General features: G+C 46.0%; 1 protein-coding gene across 4 annotated transcripts in view; it reads left to right on the top strand.

The window, feature by feature from the left end:
• Positions 1 to 13,963, top strand: part of NTRK3 (neurotrophic receptor tyrosine kinase 3) — a 215,013-nt gene that overhangs the window by 136,870 nt on the left and 64,180 nt on the right. The window contains exons 13-14 of one of the 4 annotated variants that reach the window (XR_003571361.1): positions 10,485 to 11,131; positions 12,177 to 13,179. The exons of 2 other annotated variants lie outside the window; for them this stretch is intronic. Coding sequence is in view for 1 of the 2 variants with exons in the window: in XM_027884978.1 (XP_027740779.1) it covers positions 10,485 to 10,603 (119 nt within the window). In the remaining variant the exon portion in view is untranslated. Of the gene's footprint in view, positions 1 to 10,484; positions 13,180 to 13,963 lie in introns of those variants that run through there. One more of the 4 variants, XM_027884978.1, reaches the window with a different exon arrangement.

Below are 13,963 nucleotides of genomic sequence, written 5' to 3'. Positions count from 1 at the left end.
AGCTGTTACTTGATGGTAATTGTTAGCATTGGCTTTTATGCTGCTCCCCCCCCTCCGGTACAGCTCTCACTCTGTGCCAATGCATGTGCCTGCCACAAAACCCAGGGAGAAGAGCACTCATATCTCGCCCAAGCGGTTATCTGAGGAGAAACCTTCACCTGGAGGTTTTGGGAAGGGCAGAGAGAGACTTTTCTGTACTCAGCATGTGATTTCACCACTTTCTGCCTTATTCTGTTAATCGGGTTTCTGCGCCCATCTGCCTTGTCTTGTGATGTCCTGTTGGACTCCAGCTATGTCCAAGGAAGAGCTTCCCCTGAAATCCCCAAGAGGCCAAGGCTTAGTAGCTCCTTGAGCAGTCTGATTGGGTTTTACACTAGCTGAGTGCATGGAGTTTTTATTTGGGTCTGTAAAGCCTCTAGTTTGTTGGAGCGACAGTGTTAGTTTCCTTTCCTTACAACATGGACATATGCCAACTCTCCACATTTCTGGGTGAAAATTCGCCCATGCTGCAATGTTAGCTCTTGCTTTTCTGATGCTAGCATGGCAAGAGCCCCAGCTGGCATTTTAAGCATTAGAAGATCATGATGTTACCCGCTGCACAAAGATGTCCTTACCTTTGAAAGCTCCTTTACCAACCTTAGTGTACTCAACCCAGTGATGACTGAAGCTGTGAAAACAAGGAAGGAGCATATTCAGTGCTGCCAGAGCTCTGGTGTGGCCCTGGAAACATATCCCAGAACAGACCACTTGTGCTGAGCTGTGTAACACAGCTCATTGCCGAAGCAGTCACACAACAGGGCTGACTGGTCCAAAAGGACCAGGCTCGTGGCTGAGGGTTATGTTCAGCTCATGCTGGTAGTTGCCAGCAGCTGTTCTGCTTTCTGGGAAGCATGTTGGGATCCTTACCACTCAGCTGGAGGCTGTGGGAGCATTTGATCCTCTCCCAGGCTGCTGGTGCAAAGCAGCCAGTATTCAGTTTGGCAGGCCAAGCATCGCTTCAGCCCACTGCAGAGGGGACCCCACCCCCCCGTGTCATTTGTTTATTCCTGTCATTTATTGCTACAAACCAACTCACCCAGAACCATCCTTCCCGCAGCTGGTGGGAGTCAAAGTGCCGAGGCAGTTAGTGGATTAGGGCAGCAGAGTGAAAACCATTTGGCATTTCTATCCTGATTCTTCTGGGTGCCTTTAATTAGCATGATTGCTCAGCACGGATTTTGCCATGTTCTTTAGCTCCCCTGGTTAGAATAATTATTCCCCCAGCTCCTTTTGTTCCAATTCCTGATCGCTTACAAAGTCTCCCGTTAAAAGCCATTAAGTCCATAATGCGAGAGTAAATGTTCAGCAGCGTTCTGCTCTCAGCCCCACACGTGTGTGTCGCACTCTCCGGCCCCTCTCCCGCACTCCTCTGCTCCCTGCCACGTGCTCCGTGCCGCAGCATCACTCCCTGCTTTCCTCTCTGCACGCTTCCCCACCGGCCATCCCACGTGTCCCACGCTCAGCAGGTTGTGTGCACGCTCCCCCTGCTTTTTCTGCTGGCACTTTTGGCACCGCCCGGCTGGGTTTCCTCTGTGCACAGGCTGGTTTTGGCAGAGAGGTTGCATTAAGGGCTGTGGACTGTGATCTCCCACATTAAGTTGCATGTTGCAAATATGAAAGTGCCATTAGAAGTGCATGTTCTTGCTTGATTTTGCCCTGCTGTGGGTAGTTCTTGCTTTGAGGAGCAGCTTACATAGAGGGAAAAATGTCGCAGCTGGGGCAGAAGGCAGGACTTCCGAGGATAGATGATGGAGAAGAAGAAAGTCTTATTTGCCTTATTTTTAAAATAAATCTGTTTTCCTCTTTCTCAAGCATACAAGCCTCTGGCAGGGGGAAAATGGGTTTTGGATAGCCGTGTTCCGAGGAGGTTCCATGTTGCGGTGTCTCCCCACCCGGAGGCCTGTGAGCTCAGCCCCTTCACTGTCCCTCATCTCTGCTGATATTTGATCAGCACATGCCAATAGCTCGAGTGGTGCAGACACACAAAGGCTTGTACAGAATGATGTGGTGTGAAATAAGATTGGGCTGAAGCACTTTAAATGCCTTGTGCACTTAGGTGACTTGATGTGAGAGGGAGAAGGGAGAGAGGGAGACTTATTTTCAGACCCAGAATGAAACTGGGTCAGAGAAGGGTCTGGCAGACATGTAGTGTGTTAAGCTCAGAGCTGATTGCTGGAGCAAAAATTCATAGCTAGACCACTTGCTGGAAAAAACTTGTAGGAAACAAACCCTGGCCCTTCCTCCCTCATTTGAATGAAGACCCCTAATTGACAGCAGGCACACATTTTGGGCTTAGGTCTTAAGCTGCTGCCCTGCTGTGCTATGCCAGACCTTTCCTGCTCTGCAAAGCTTACCCTTTGCTGTGGGGTGGAGCGAGGGTCTCCTTGCACAGCAGCAGCCCCCCAGTGCACTGCTTGGAGGGCTCCCCCCTCACCTTATCTGTGCTTTGCTGGCTGAAAGGAGCTTTCCAGGTATTTTGTACATTCTCATGCAGAGCCATACCAGGTTTCGTGTGTGTTTTGTGGGAGCAAAGCCTCTTCTCCTGCAGAGTGAAGGACACCACAAATACCTGTCACTCATTTGGTTGGCACTATCCAAATGATCCCATAGGAGCTTCATGATATCAGCATAAACCCATCTTTCTCTGTCTTCAGCTGGGAGAGCACAGCCTTCCCCGTACACTGCAGTGTGTGTTTTAGAGTTTGTGAATTGCCGGGAGGTACCAAGACATGGTCTTGAGACAAAATCTGGAGCCAGGAGCTCTCCCTTAGGAAGTGTAATGACACTCTTCTGATGTATTTTGGTGCAGAAGGTAACTTATTTTGAGAACCATCTAAGGAGGCAATTGTCAAGAGTCAAAGAGCTGTGGGGGCAGCCTCCATTTCCAAACCAGTCTGCACTGGACAGCCACAGACGAAAAACAATAATTCCAGACAACACAGCATTCAAACAGCCCTAAAAAATCAACAAAACCTTGTTCCTCAAGGCTCCCTGCTGCTCTCGCTGTGTTTTAGCCCTCAGCTCTTCCTGTTCCCATTTACAGCTCCTCTGTATTGCTCGGTGCCTCCTTGCCTGCCGAGATCTCCTGTGCTCCTCAGTTTCCATCCTCGGCTTGTAAACTCCATGAAACCATGTTTTCCCACAGGATGTTCTTCCTGACACTTCAGACTCTTGGGCTTGTACCGCTCCTGGGCTTCCTGGAGGGCAGCTCTGGCCTTTCTAGACAACATAAGGTGTTGCTGGAGCAGATGGCAGAGTAAAGAGACTTGAACAAGCAAGGATTTATTCTGGGACTTGATCAGCTCCTCCACCAAGCTCCTCCCATCCTTTGAAGAGCAGGAGAACATCACAGACACTGCCTGGGCTGGGAAGGTTCCAGTTGCAGATTGCAGCAGTTGTGTGCGCTTCTACCCGCCATCTGTGTTTCTTCTTGGTGTCTTCTCTCATATCCCAGCCTGCTGGCTTTACCAAGCACTTCTGTCCCCTTGTGGACCCCAGAGCTCCTGGAGAGGATGGGAGTCTGGAAGATGGGGCTATTCACTGTTGAATGTTCACAACTGTCATTGGTTCCTTCAGAGACCTTGGAGAAAACGCGGTCTTTCTTTGTGCCACCGTTTTGCTGTCTGCATAAAGAATATGACGGCTCCCTCCTCCCCAGGGAATGAGCAAGGCGTAACAAATTAATGTTTATGAAGCACTTTCCAGCTCAAAAGAAGTTTGCAACAGGGCTGTTGCTGTTCTAACTCAGGGGCTTCCTGTGCTGGTTGGCCCTTTGATGTGGTGATCTGTGGTACTGGTGGATCAGCTGTACCATAATTGGAATTAATCAGCAATTAAGGAACATGAGCCCAACCAGATTCTTTCCCAGTGGATATTCATTTCTGGGTACATTAGTCAGTGGTTTCAATAACTCTGTAAAACGCTCAGGGTAACTATTGCTATCTGAAGCAGCTGGGGAACAGAGGCAGTGTCAGAGGGACACGAACACCTGTCAGGCAAAGTGGAAATGAGGAGCTCTTGTAGCACTGTGCACAGTGCTTAAATCAGCAGCACTCCGAGGGCTGACTTAAAAAAAAAAAAAAAAAAAAATTAAAAATTGACAAAAGAATATATTTGAATACCAAAGTGATGAAAATGATGTATTACTTGTTTGGATGGGATCTTTCATGTCGGGTCCCTTGGGCTTTGTGTAGTGCAGAGGCAGCGAGAGTGCAGAGTGGTGAGAATTGGGGACTCGTGAAGGCAGGGAGACATGTTTTTTTTCCTCTGGGTGGTGAGAATGGTAGAGGAGAAGGCTCCTGGATATGTCAGTGCAAGAACAAAGAGGGGCAGAGGCAGGGCAGCAGCTGGATAATGCCCAGGATTATCAGCTACCACCAAACTTCACAAACACTTTCCCGCAACTTGTTCTTGTGGCTGACCTGCAAACCCCAAGAGTTTTGCCACGTGTCTTTGCTGTTGTGAGGGACAAAAGAGCCATTCTCTTTGCCCGGGGACCTTCTCTCTGACCCAGTACCACTTAAATAAGGCAGAGACTAAGCTCTGAGTGTCGTGGGCGAAACTGCTGGGTGCCCAGTTCTTCCCCTTCCCTGGTCCTCTTAGAAGTCATTTCACATACTCTAGCTTCAATCTAACAAAAACAAAACCGATGAGGCCCAACTGATCTGGCTGCTTTCCATCATGGGCCTCCGAGTGGCTTTAAATAGCTGCACCTCTGTGCAGCCCAGAGAAAAGCACTGGCTGTGCCTCTGGACAAGCTTTGGCTCAAATCACAGGCCATCTCAGACCTGAAAATAGTATTTTTTTTTCCTTGGTCTTAAATAGATTTTATTTTTTTTTTTCTTCTTATTTTTAATTTTTATACCCTGTTAAGTGCTTTCCTACTTTGGGGTTTTTCCTAAGGGGGATTGGTGGGGAATCTTGGAGCTCTGCCTCCTGGGCTATCAGGCTACATCGTTTAGTATCTTGGAACTACTCCATCCATGAAAGAGTTCCAGAGAAAACAAACTTGTGATCCTGGCTAATATGGACATGGCCTACATTAGCGGCGGCAACAGTAGAAACGCAACGGATACTGGAATTCCTCCGACCAAAGGTTTAATGAATCTTACAGAGTCTTCAAGAGTTCACTGCGTGGAAAGCTGCGAATGCTGCCTTTTCTCAAGGAACATTGTTGGGCTGTTGAGTGCCTGCAGAATTCTCCTACTCCTTCCTCTGCTCTAGTTAAGCACTAGAGAAATTTATGTGGAAATGAGATTGTCGGGATCCATTTGCTCCCTCTCTTTCTCTTGCTTTCGGTCCATCTCTTCCCTTTCCTGCCCTCAAAAACTCATGTGGTGCTGCGATCCCCTGCTCGTGATTTTTGGTTGTGGAGAAGATGAAGATGCCTCAAACCATAGCTAGAGCTCCATCTAGCACATTCCCAAGAGGTTTCCAGTGACATCAAGTCTCACTGATTTAAGTGGGAGACTCTTACGCCTGAGGTTAAACCATGGTAAATGAAAAATGAAACAAGGTGAACTGCTGTGGAGGACAATAAGGACCCTGTCTCCCTGAAAATGAATGACTATAAACATTTCTGTAGCTCTTGGAGCCTTTCTGTGAATCTAAAGAGAGGTGTTATCTGCTTGGAGATCTGCTTGAGCTCTGTGTATTGGTGTGAAATTCATCTGTGGACTGAATGTATTTGCTGTTCTCCAGTGGGGTCAACAGTGTTGGGCTGGTGTAAGTGAGAGGAGATTTAGGCTCTCTGACTTTACCTTGGACAGGAGAGGAGATGCTGTGCTTCTCTGCAGCTGAGGGCATCAGGGAGAGCCTCCCAGTGTGTTGCTGCTGAGCTTCTGTGACCTGCTTTGTGGAGGCAAGTGAGGCCTCAGGCTGGGTTGCATCTTGCCCTGCTATGTGTTGGGAGGAGAAGGAAAAAAAAAGAAGAGGGTTTTGTTTCCTAGCCCTGCAGATGAACCCATCCATGACAGGAAACCTGGATCATTGTGTTGCTCTGCCCTCAGATACAGACATATCAGTGCTGACTTTGACTAGACGGATGACTGTTTCCTTCGCTCTGGATGCAGGCCAGGCCTGATGGTTTTCATGCCTTCTTTGATGCTATTCATACTTCATATCTGTGCATAGAGAAAGATAAAATGTACACTGTTGTTGGAGTCTCCTATTGCTTTTCCTTTATATCATAAATTCTGCTGTAACACGGAAGAGAGCTCAAAGCTCTATTGCCTAACGTGAGCTGTGTGGATAGCCGTGTTATGTTTGGCCAGCTTGTTGCTCTTAATTTGCTATTTTTGTTTAACCCATTTTTGCCAGGTATTACATGGCATCCTGTTGCTTTTCTCATCCATTCCCACAGCAATTTATATTGCTGTTTCAGAAGCAGGTTCTGTGCCTGGGTTTCAGGACTGATCTGCACCACTCCTGCTGTGGCAGATAGGGATGGCGTGAGGAGCTGTGCATCACTTTCTGCGTCATTCCCTCGCCTCCCTGTGTCACATTCCCTGCTGCTCTACTCAGGCGATGTGGAGCAGCCTCTGGTCTCCAGAGTCCTAGAATCATGCTGGATTGAATGGTAGCAATTTTACCTGAAGGCAAACAGTGAAGGCGCAGTGAAATTATCTGGTTTGTGTCAATAGTCTTGCTCTCAGTCAGAGGAGGAAGCGTACTCCTGGCAGGGCACTGTCTGTAGGCTGGATTGGTATGGGCATGGGGCAGAGGAGCCAAGATCCAGTAACCAGGGTGTTGGGAAACACAAGACAACTCTGGAGGACTAAGTGGATGGCCGGGGTTGAGGACAAAACCTGAATGAATGATTTGGTTGCCTTCAGTTTTCTTGTCCTTTCATTGCCACATCCATCCAGCCTGCTTAGAGAAATACCCCTACTGCCCCTCCATCTCAAGCTGTTGGAGCTGCACAGCAAGTCTGAGCTCATTCCTCCTTCCCTATTCTCCAACACTCCATACATTTATTCCACTACCATACCATGGCTATTAGTAGAGGCAATATTATGTTTTAGTTAAAAAAATGATCTCAGTAGAACAGGGAGAAGAAAAAAGTTTAATCTGTCAGACCCTTCCCAGTTTCATAGGTCTATGGAGATGCTTTTGATTTGAATCTGCAGGGTGGGGATTTTTTACCTCCTTACTATTTTCAGGCTTGCATAATGGAGTTTCCCTCTAAATCTACAACCAATGTCAAAAATAGTATTTTTCCTCCCATTTTCCAGCTGGCACTGACAAATGTGAAACTCCACAAAAGGGACTGTTTATTTCCCCAGCTCTTTCTAGGAAGTTGAACATTTCTAGTTCTCTTTTTTTTTTTTTTTTTTTTTTTTTTTTTTTTTTTTTTTTTTTTTTTTTTTTTTTTTTTTTTTTTTTTTTTTTTTTTTTTTTTTTTTTTTTTCTTTTTTTCCTTTGGAATGAAGGGAAAAAAGTAGAACCAACCCCCCACATTTTTAAAAGACATTTCCAAGCCATTTTTTCAGAACCTAATAGCTTGGATGGTGGATGACATTTGTCATAGCAGCATCCAAACTCTGAACCTGTTGAGATTCACCCATTTTAACCCCTGACATCTCAGTGAGCATCATCCATCTCACATCTGACAGTGAAGACACAAACGTAGCAAGAGCCTTGTTGGTTTCTGCTCCATACAAGAGAATGGGGTTGAAGGTACAGTATGGGAGCCAGCAGTGAGGAAGAGAGAGGAAACCAGTCAGGAGAGAAGCATGCTTTTTTTTTTTTCAGATTCTTTGGGGACTTTGATAAATCAGAAGGAGAGGAGGCCTAAATGACTGATACTGCATTGCATTCCCAAGTCAGTGGTATGTGTGCTCAGCCCCTGAGCTTCAGAAACACAGGCTGTCCTCCTGCCACACTCCCAATCGCCCCTCAGCAGTGGCTACGTGTCTGCTGTGGGATAACCCCTCCTGCAGCCCCGTTCTGCAAAGACCCTGCTGTCACTGGAGGTCCCTGCAGCTGCAATCCACAGCACAGAGCTGGTGGCAAAGAGCAGAGCCCTTGGTGTCCCCAGCCTTAAGTCAGGCTGGTCTTTCACATGTCCCTTTGCTGGGGCTGTGTGTCCCCAGTGGATTTTTAGGTCTGTTGGATGTGGTCCGGCAGAAGTTAAATTGCCTTAATTTAGCAGAGCTAAGAAATGAAAAGAAAATAAAGCAGACTGGAGTTCTCCTTGGAGATACTTGGTATTGTTGAGGATAGACTTTCCCAGCTATCCTTTGGTGGCCATAAAATATATTTATATTATGAAAAACAAAACACGATAAATAGTGATGTTCAGGGATGCTGTATTTATTTGTGTCCCAGTGCATCTGATAAGAAATGGACTTAGTTTACATACACATTTCCAAGCTTCAGCACTTTAAACCGTGAGAGTTGAGCTAGGCTCTTTCTCACTACTAATGATATTTCAATGCTTGGAATTCGCCTATGAATATTGTTTATGACACATGAACCGAAGCTGAGCCTGGCTTATTCTCCCATGTGGATCAATCCTTAAGGGCCACTGAGAATAACAGATAGCTTCCCCCAAACAAGTTTAAACAGTTCCAAAGCAAACAAACAGCTTTTGTCTGCATCCACAAGTCCATCAAAGGAGGCATGTGTTTGATGAGCAGATGGAGTAAGATAGTGTAGGGAAGAAATATAAATAGATATAAAAGAAAAAATGGAAATTAAAAATAGGAAAACAAAATCCTCTGGCTGGTTTAGATTTGGTGTGGGAAAATTTCTTAGCCTGTTGGAAAGCACCTTTCCTACTGAACTCAATTCTTAATGGCATCCAGGCTGCTCCATGCTGCTCCAGACTTGGGCAAACTTGGCAGATTTGTTGAAGATTCTGTGACCATATGAGGAGCACGAGCATTTTCCAAACCTTAGAGCAATTACGTAGCCAAGACATCACAGTAATTTTGTTGGAAAAACCCGTTGGACCCCTGAGAATTTGGAATAGATTAGAGCAGTCCCAGGATCCCGCCATGTCCGTCTTGGTCATGGCAAGTTAGTGCATCTGTATTGGGGGTTTTGGTAACATGGCATAGAAGCCTCCTATGTCCAAATACTTGATCTGAGCAAAGAACAATTTCATTGCAGTCTTAGCAGCTACCTTCAATGCCCTGTGCCTATTCTTGCCATGTCTCTTTCCAGTCCCTTGGGATGGCCTCAGTTCTAGAAATATCATTACAAATGGGTGTCTGAGAAAGTAATGTAAGAAATGGTGACACCTGAGGACAAACTCATGAGTCTCTTCTGCAAGGACTTGATGGATTTGGCATAAAAGATGATAGAAAACAGGGATTTTAAGTCTGGAAGAAAGGAAATGTAGGATAAACATCAGGGACAGTGAACCAGAATGTGCCCACCTTCAGTCAAACCTTGAGGAGAGGGCTGAGGGACTGGGTGTCTTAGCAGAAGGGTTCCCTCCTGGAGCTCACACCCAGTGCTCCATAACAGGTTTGCTTCCTGCAGCTAGAGAATTCCCTGACAAGTCCTTGAATATTTGCTTTTATTTGGCTTCAGACAGTAATGTTCATCTTGCCATGCCTGGACTTTCCACATGGATAGAGAATCCATGAGGCAGGAGGATGGGTAGTTAATATCCAGTCATATCTGTATTAGGACCATATAGTAGCAACGAGTTTCCATGGCTGGGACATCCCAAGGCAGGAACATTCTGAAGAGATATTTCATACAGTCCTTGAAAATACTGTATTTGCCCAGTAAGTTTGTTGGATTGAAGGAAGGAGCTTGCCTAAGTTCTCTGCTCCTGTTATTTTTCTTTCTCATCTGGCCAGTATCTCTGGCAAATCCTAAACCTTCAAATAACTTTTAGAGTGTGTGTGTGGGGGGGAGGCAGGGGTTGTAAGGAGAAGATGCTTCCAGCATGGAGGGCTCAGTGCAGATGGGACAGCTGGGATTAAGAGAGGTCCACGGGGTTCGGAGAGTCAGGACTCCCCAGCCTTGCAATGGTACTCTTTGGCTTCAGGAATTTTAAGCCAGATTAGATAAATCGTGAGAGAAAAGTAGACATAGGAAGGAATATCCATTTTCCTCAGTGTCTGCCTAGGGGAAAGATAAGGACTAGGTAAGAATTTGGTCTTAGAGGGAACACCTAGAAAACAGTTGTTCCTGGTTCTCAGTCCAGACCTCTTGCATGCCCTTGTCCTCAGAGCACTTGTGCCTGCACGCTCCACATAAAACGATTGCCTGTTTTTTATGGAGAGACAGAGAGAGGTAGCCCTGCCTGGAGGAGACCTTTTGGCTTTAATTTAATGGCAGCCATTTGCTAGTTATTCATTTGGTTCTTTTTTATATAATTACATGTGTGTCGATATCTCTCTCTTTTTTTCTAGTTTTGCTCTTTTTTGTTTTTTTGTTTACTTTATTTTGCTTTTTTCTTTTTTCTGTTTTTTTTTCCCCTTTAGGTTTCAGAGAAATTATGTTGAATCCAATAAGCCTCCCTGGACATTCCAAACCTCTTAACCAAGGCATTTATGTTGAGGATGTCAGTGTTTATTTCAGCAAAGGACGTCATGGCTTTTAAAATCTCCTTAAAAGTCCCTGTTCTGATGTCAAGTTTATAGGCTGTGCCCTCAAAATGGTGGGAAGCAGTAAGCGTGGTCTGTATGGATTGAGGTCTCCTCCTAATAGGACTCTACAGCCCTGCCTGTACACAAGTTAAAGCCAACTGAAACTGTGGTTTTCTGTCACCAGATAACAGGGTTGTTCTTTTCCTCCAATGGTCGCTGTGTTCGTTAAATATTCCTGCAAGGCACAACAGCAGCAATGAGAGCAAATAAAGAGAATTAAAAACCCAATTGAAAGGAGTCATCCTAATGACACAGTAAATAATTGTACTTTTGCTTTAAAATAAAACACAAAACAAAAACCAACCAAGCCAACCAAACTGACACCTTTAGTCATGTCCTCCCTGCTTGGAGTTTTCCTTGTAAGCTTGTGTCTTCGCAACACCCAGTGAGTGCTGCCATCACCTCTTACGTGGCACCGCCATGGGAGGTCTCCCAGAGCGAGCCGAGGCCTGGAAGAAACTAAAGCAGAATGAAGACTTTTGGTAAGAACAAAGGCAGCCCCGCTCCCAGTTCTCGCACAGAAAATAATGTTGGAAGGAATGAGGATGGGAAGAAAAAAAAAAAAAAAGAAAGAAAATCTTACTTCTCTGACAGGAAGAGAGTGTGGTTATCTTTGAAGTGCACATATTCTAGGAGGCTTTTTTTGTCTGTCTGTCTGTTTGTCTGTGTTAGAGCGGCTCATTGGATCTGACTATATCGTTGTCGTACTCTGGTCTCTCCCTGCTGCTTAAATGATGAGCTTTATCTGAGGAGTTGCCTGGACTTCCCACATGGATGGAGAATCCATAGCGCAGGAGGGTCTGTGTCCTTGCCAGGACTAGGGCAGTAAGCAAAGTGGAAAAGCATATCAGACGCACGCAGGTCCCAGTTGCTGGGCCTTTTCCAGCCCCCTTTAGCTCTCCCCTGTATTCCCACCCCACTAGAGATTGATTGTAACCCAGTCACATACACAGAACCATCAAGGCTGGCTGACTGAAGGAGAGGGAAAAAAAAGTATTCTGTTGCTTCTTCTCTGGCAAAAACAGGGGTTTCAATCTGGTTCTGGCCAATATTCGTATTGTCTCCCCCTCTCCCATCCCACTTTTGTCTTTCTTCATCCAAAGCCTCTCAGATGGAAAAGTAAACCCTTTTATCCTGTCCTCAAGAGAAGCCAGATGCCCTTGTGGCAACTTGCAGGGCTTTCCTTGGACTCTCTGGATGTCACGTGTACGGGAAATACAGATTTGCTCACACGTATCAGTCATAACCTATAAGCAAAGTAGATTTTCTCTAGAGGACAAAAAACCTTCCAAAAGCTTCAGGTGTGGCCAGATCCTTTTGAAAGGAATATTGGACCAGGAGCTTGCTCACCAGCCACTCAGCTTTGCTTGCCTTCTTGGTGGCCCGAGATGACCTTATCACATCAGGGGTGTCTCTAAATCACCAGCCCTCAAGGGTCACTGCCACTGGAAAAAGTCACGGTCCCTCTCCACCAGAGCTGGGCAGAAGCCTCAGAATGGGATGTTCTGCTTCATCCTGCCTTTACAGGTGACCTGCATGAACCAACCTGGAGACTGCCAGGAGGTTTTAGTATCAGCTGTTCCACAGGGATGTCCCTGGGAATATTCCATTCTCTCGCTTCTTCTCCCGGTTTGTTTGCATAAAAAGGTAAAGTGCAATAGAAGAGTACTGGAGAGATGGTGGCAGATTGCTTTAAGTTAACGGACATGCCTTAGGGGGGGCATCTGTGTTAGTACGAGGAGACCTGACTCAGGTTGGATGGCTTCAGAAACCATGACCAAATCTCCCAACAACGTTTCCTGCCCGCATCGGAGCTGGAAATGCAAGAGGTGCACTGCCAGAGAGGACCTACGGCCGCGTGTTGTTGACACCTCAATTCTGCAGATTCACAGAGTGAGGAGGAGCTTCACCGAGCGTGTGAATCACTGGGTGCTTGTCTGAACTGAATTTCCCCATCTCCTGGAAGTCGCCCACCTGACCTGGGGATGTCTTGTCCGTCTGAACTGTCTCCTCTCCCTAGCACTGTTCAGGGGACTCTGCTTTCAACCGTGTGTATCAGTCGTAGAGATACATCTGTGGGCCTGGACCAGAAGCCTATACCCAAACACCTTAGCAGAGGAAGGGTTGAATTTTGCAGCTCAGGTCCATCTCTGCTTAGAAGAAATCCTCCGGACCGTACAACGTAATTAAAAGCAGTTCTCCCCACTGTGATAGATGTCTCAATTTGTTTAACACCAATTAAAGTCTCTGGTTCCTCACTGCTGAAAACGAAAGCCAGTCGTGGCTGTTTGCGATTGGTGGCTTTAAGTAGCAAGTCTAAGGATGGGGTTTTTTTAAATTTTATTTTATTTTTAATTATTGTAAATCATTACCTCATTTTCTGTCAATGAGATTCCTCCATCTTTGAGCATTCTTATCTTGCCATAACTATCATCCTGTGCTAATGGGAAATGGGACGGTCCCTTTTCACAGAGACTATAGGGGTGTTCAATGTCTAGTTTCTTAATAAACACTTTATTTTCTAACGAAACAGCTGCACCAGGCCTCTTCTTTGAAGACAAAATAAATAAACATTCAGAACGACATGTCCTATAGTCTACTTCTTCGTGAGATGGTCCATGTGTGGGAATTTTGGTTTGTTTTCTTCTTTGGTGGGTGCGGAGGGTGGGATTTACTTTTGCGATGGGAACATTGCTCAGATGTAGCTCTTGTTTCTGTCACTCTTATCGGGCACAAAGATGTTTTCTTGCCTGAGAGCTTAGCTGCTGATGACCTCAGTTGACAACCTGCTGGTTTTTGTGGCTCAAAATGGTCATATTCTCAGGGACGAGCTGCTGCAGGGATATTGTGTCAGAGTTTGCCAAGATGAGTTTCTATAGTTAGTGGAAAAAGTTTTATTAGAAACCTTATCTCTCAGGGAGCTTGACATGAAAAGATGGTTCTGGCTGCAGTGCTTTTGTTTCAGGACATGTTGTTGCTTCAGACTTCCTTGCTTGCCTGTGCAAAATGACCACCTGTTGGGTGTTGGACTGTTGTCTCCTCCTCAGGAACAATTAGTGTCCTGTTAACTAGCAGGGGTGTGTTTGATGTAGAGGCAGTGGGGTACAGGTGGGCGCTGCACTCAGGTTCCTCATCAGGAGTTCATGTCCATATTGTTGGATGCTCCAGGAGGAGAAAGGGACCATTCTGCAGCACGCAGGGCTTGGCTTGAGGGTGTGTCTTAGTGGTTGTGTCTTAGAACTGTAAACAGGAGATGTCATTTATGTAACTGAAAGCCTCTGTGCCAACCTGCAGGTCACTGTGGGCATGAGTCT

This window comes from Empidonax traillii, unplaced genomic scaffold, assembly GCF_003031625.1.
Source record: "Empidonax traillii isolate 1590-97213 ecotype Southwest subspecies unplaced genomic scaffold, ASM303162v1 scaffold158:size1480230, whole genome shotgun sequence".
Classification (NCBI taxonomy): domain Eukaryota; kingdom Metazoa; phylum Chordata; class Aves; order Passeriformes; family Tyrannidae; genus Empidonax; species Empidonax traillii.
The sequence above is the reverse complement of the archived record's forward strand: the minus strand, read 5'-3'. Positions and strand labels throughout refer to the sequence as shown.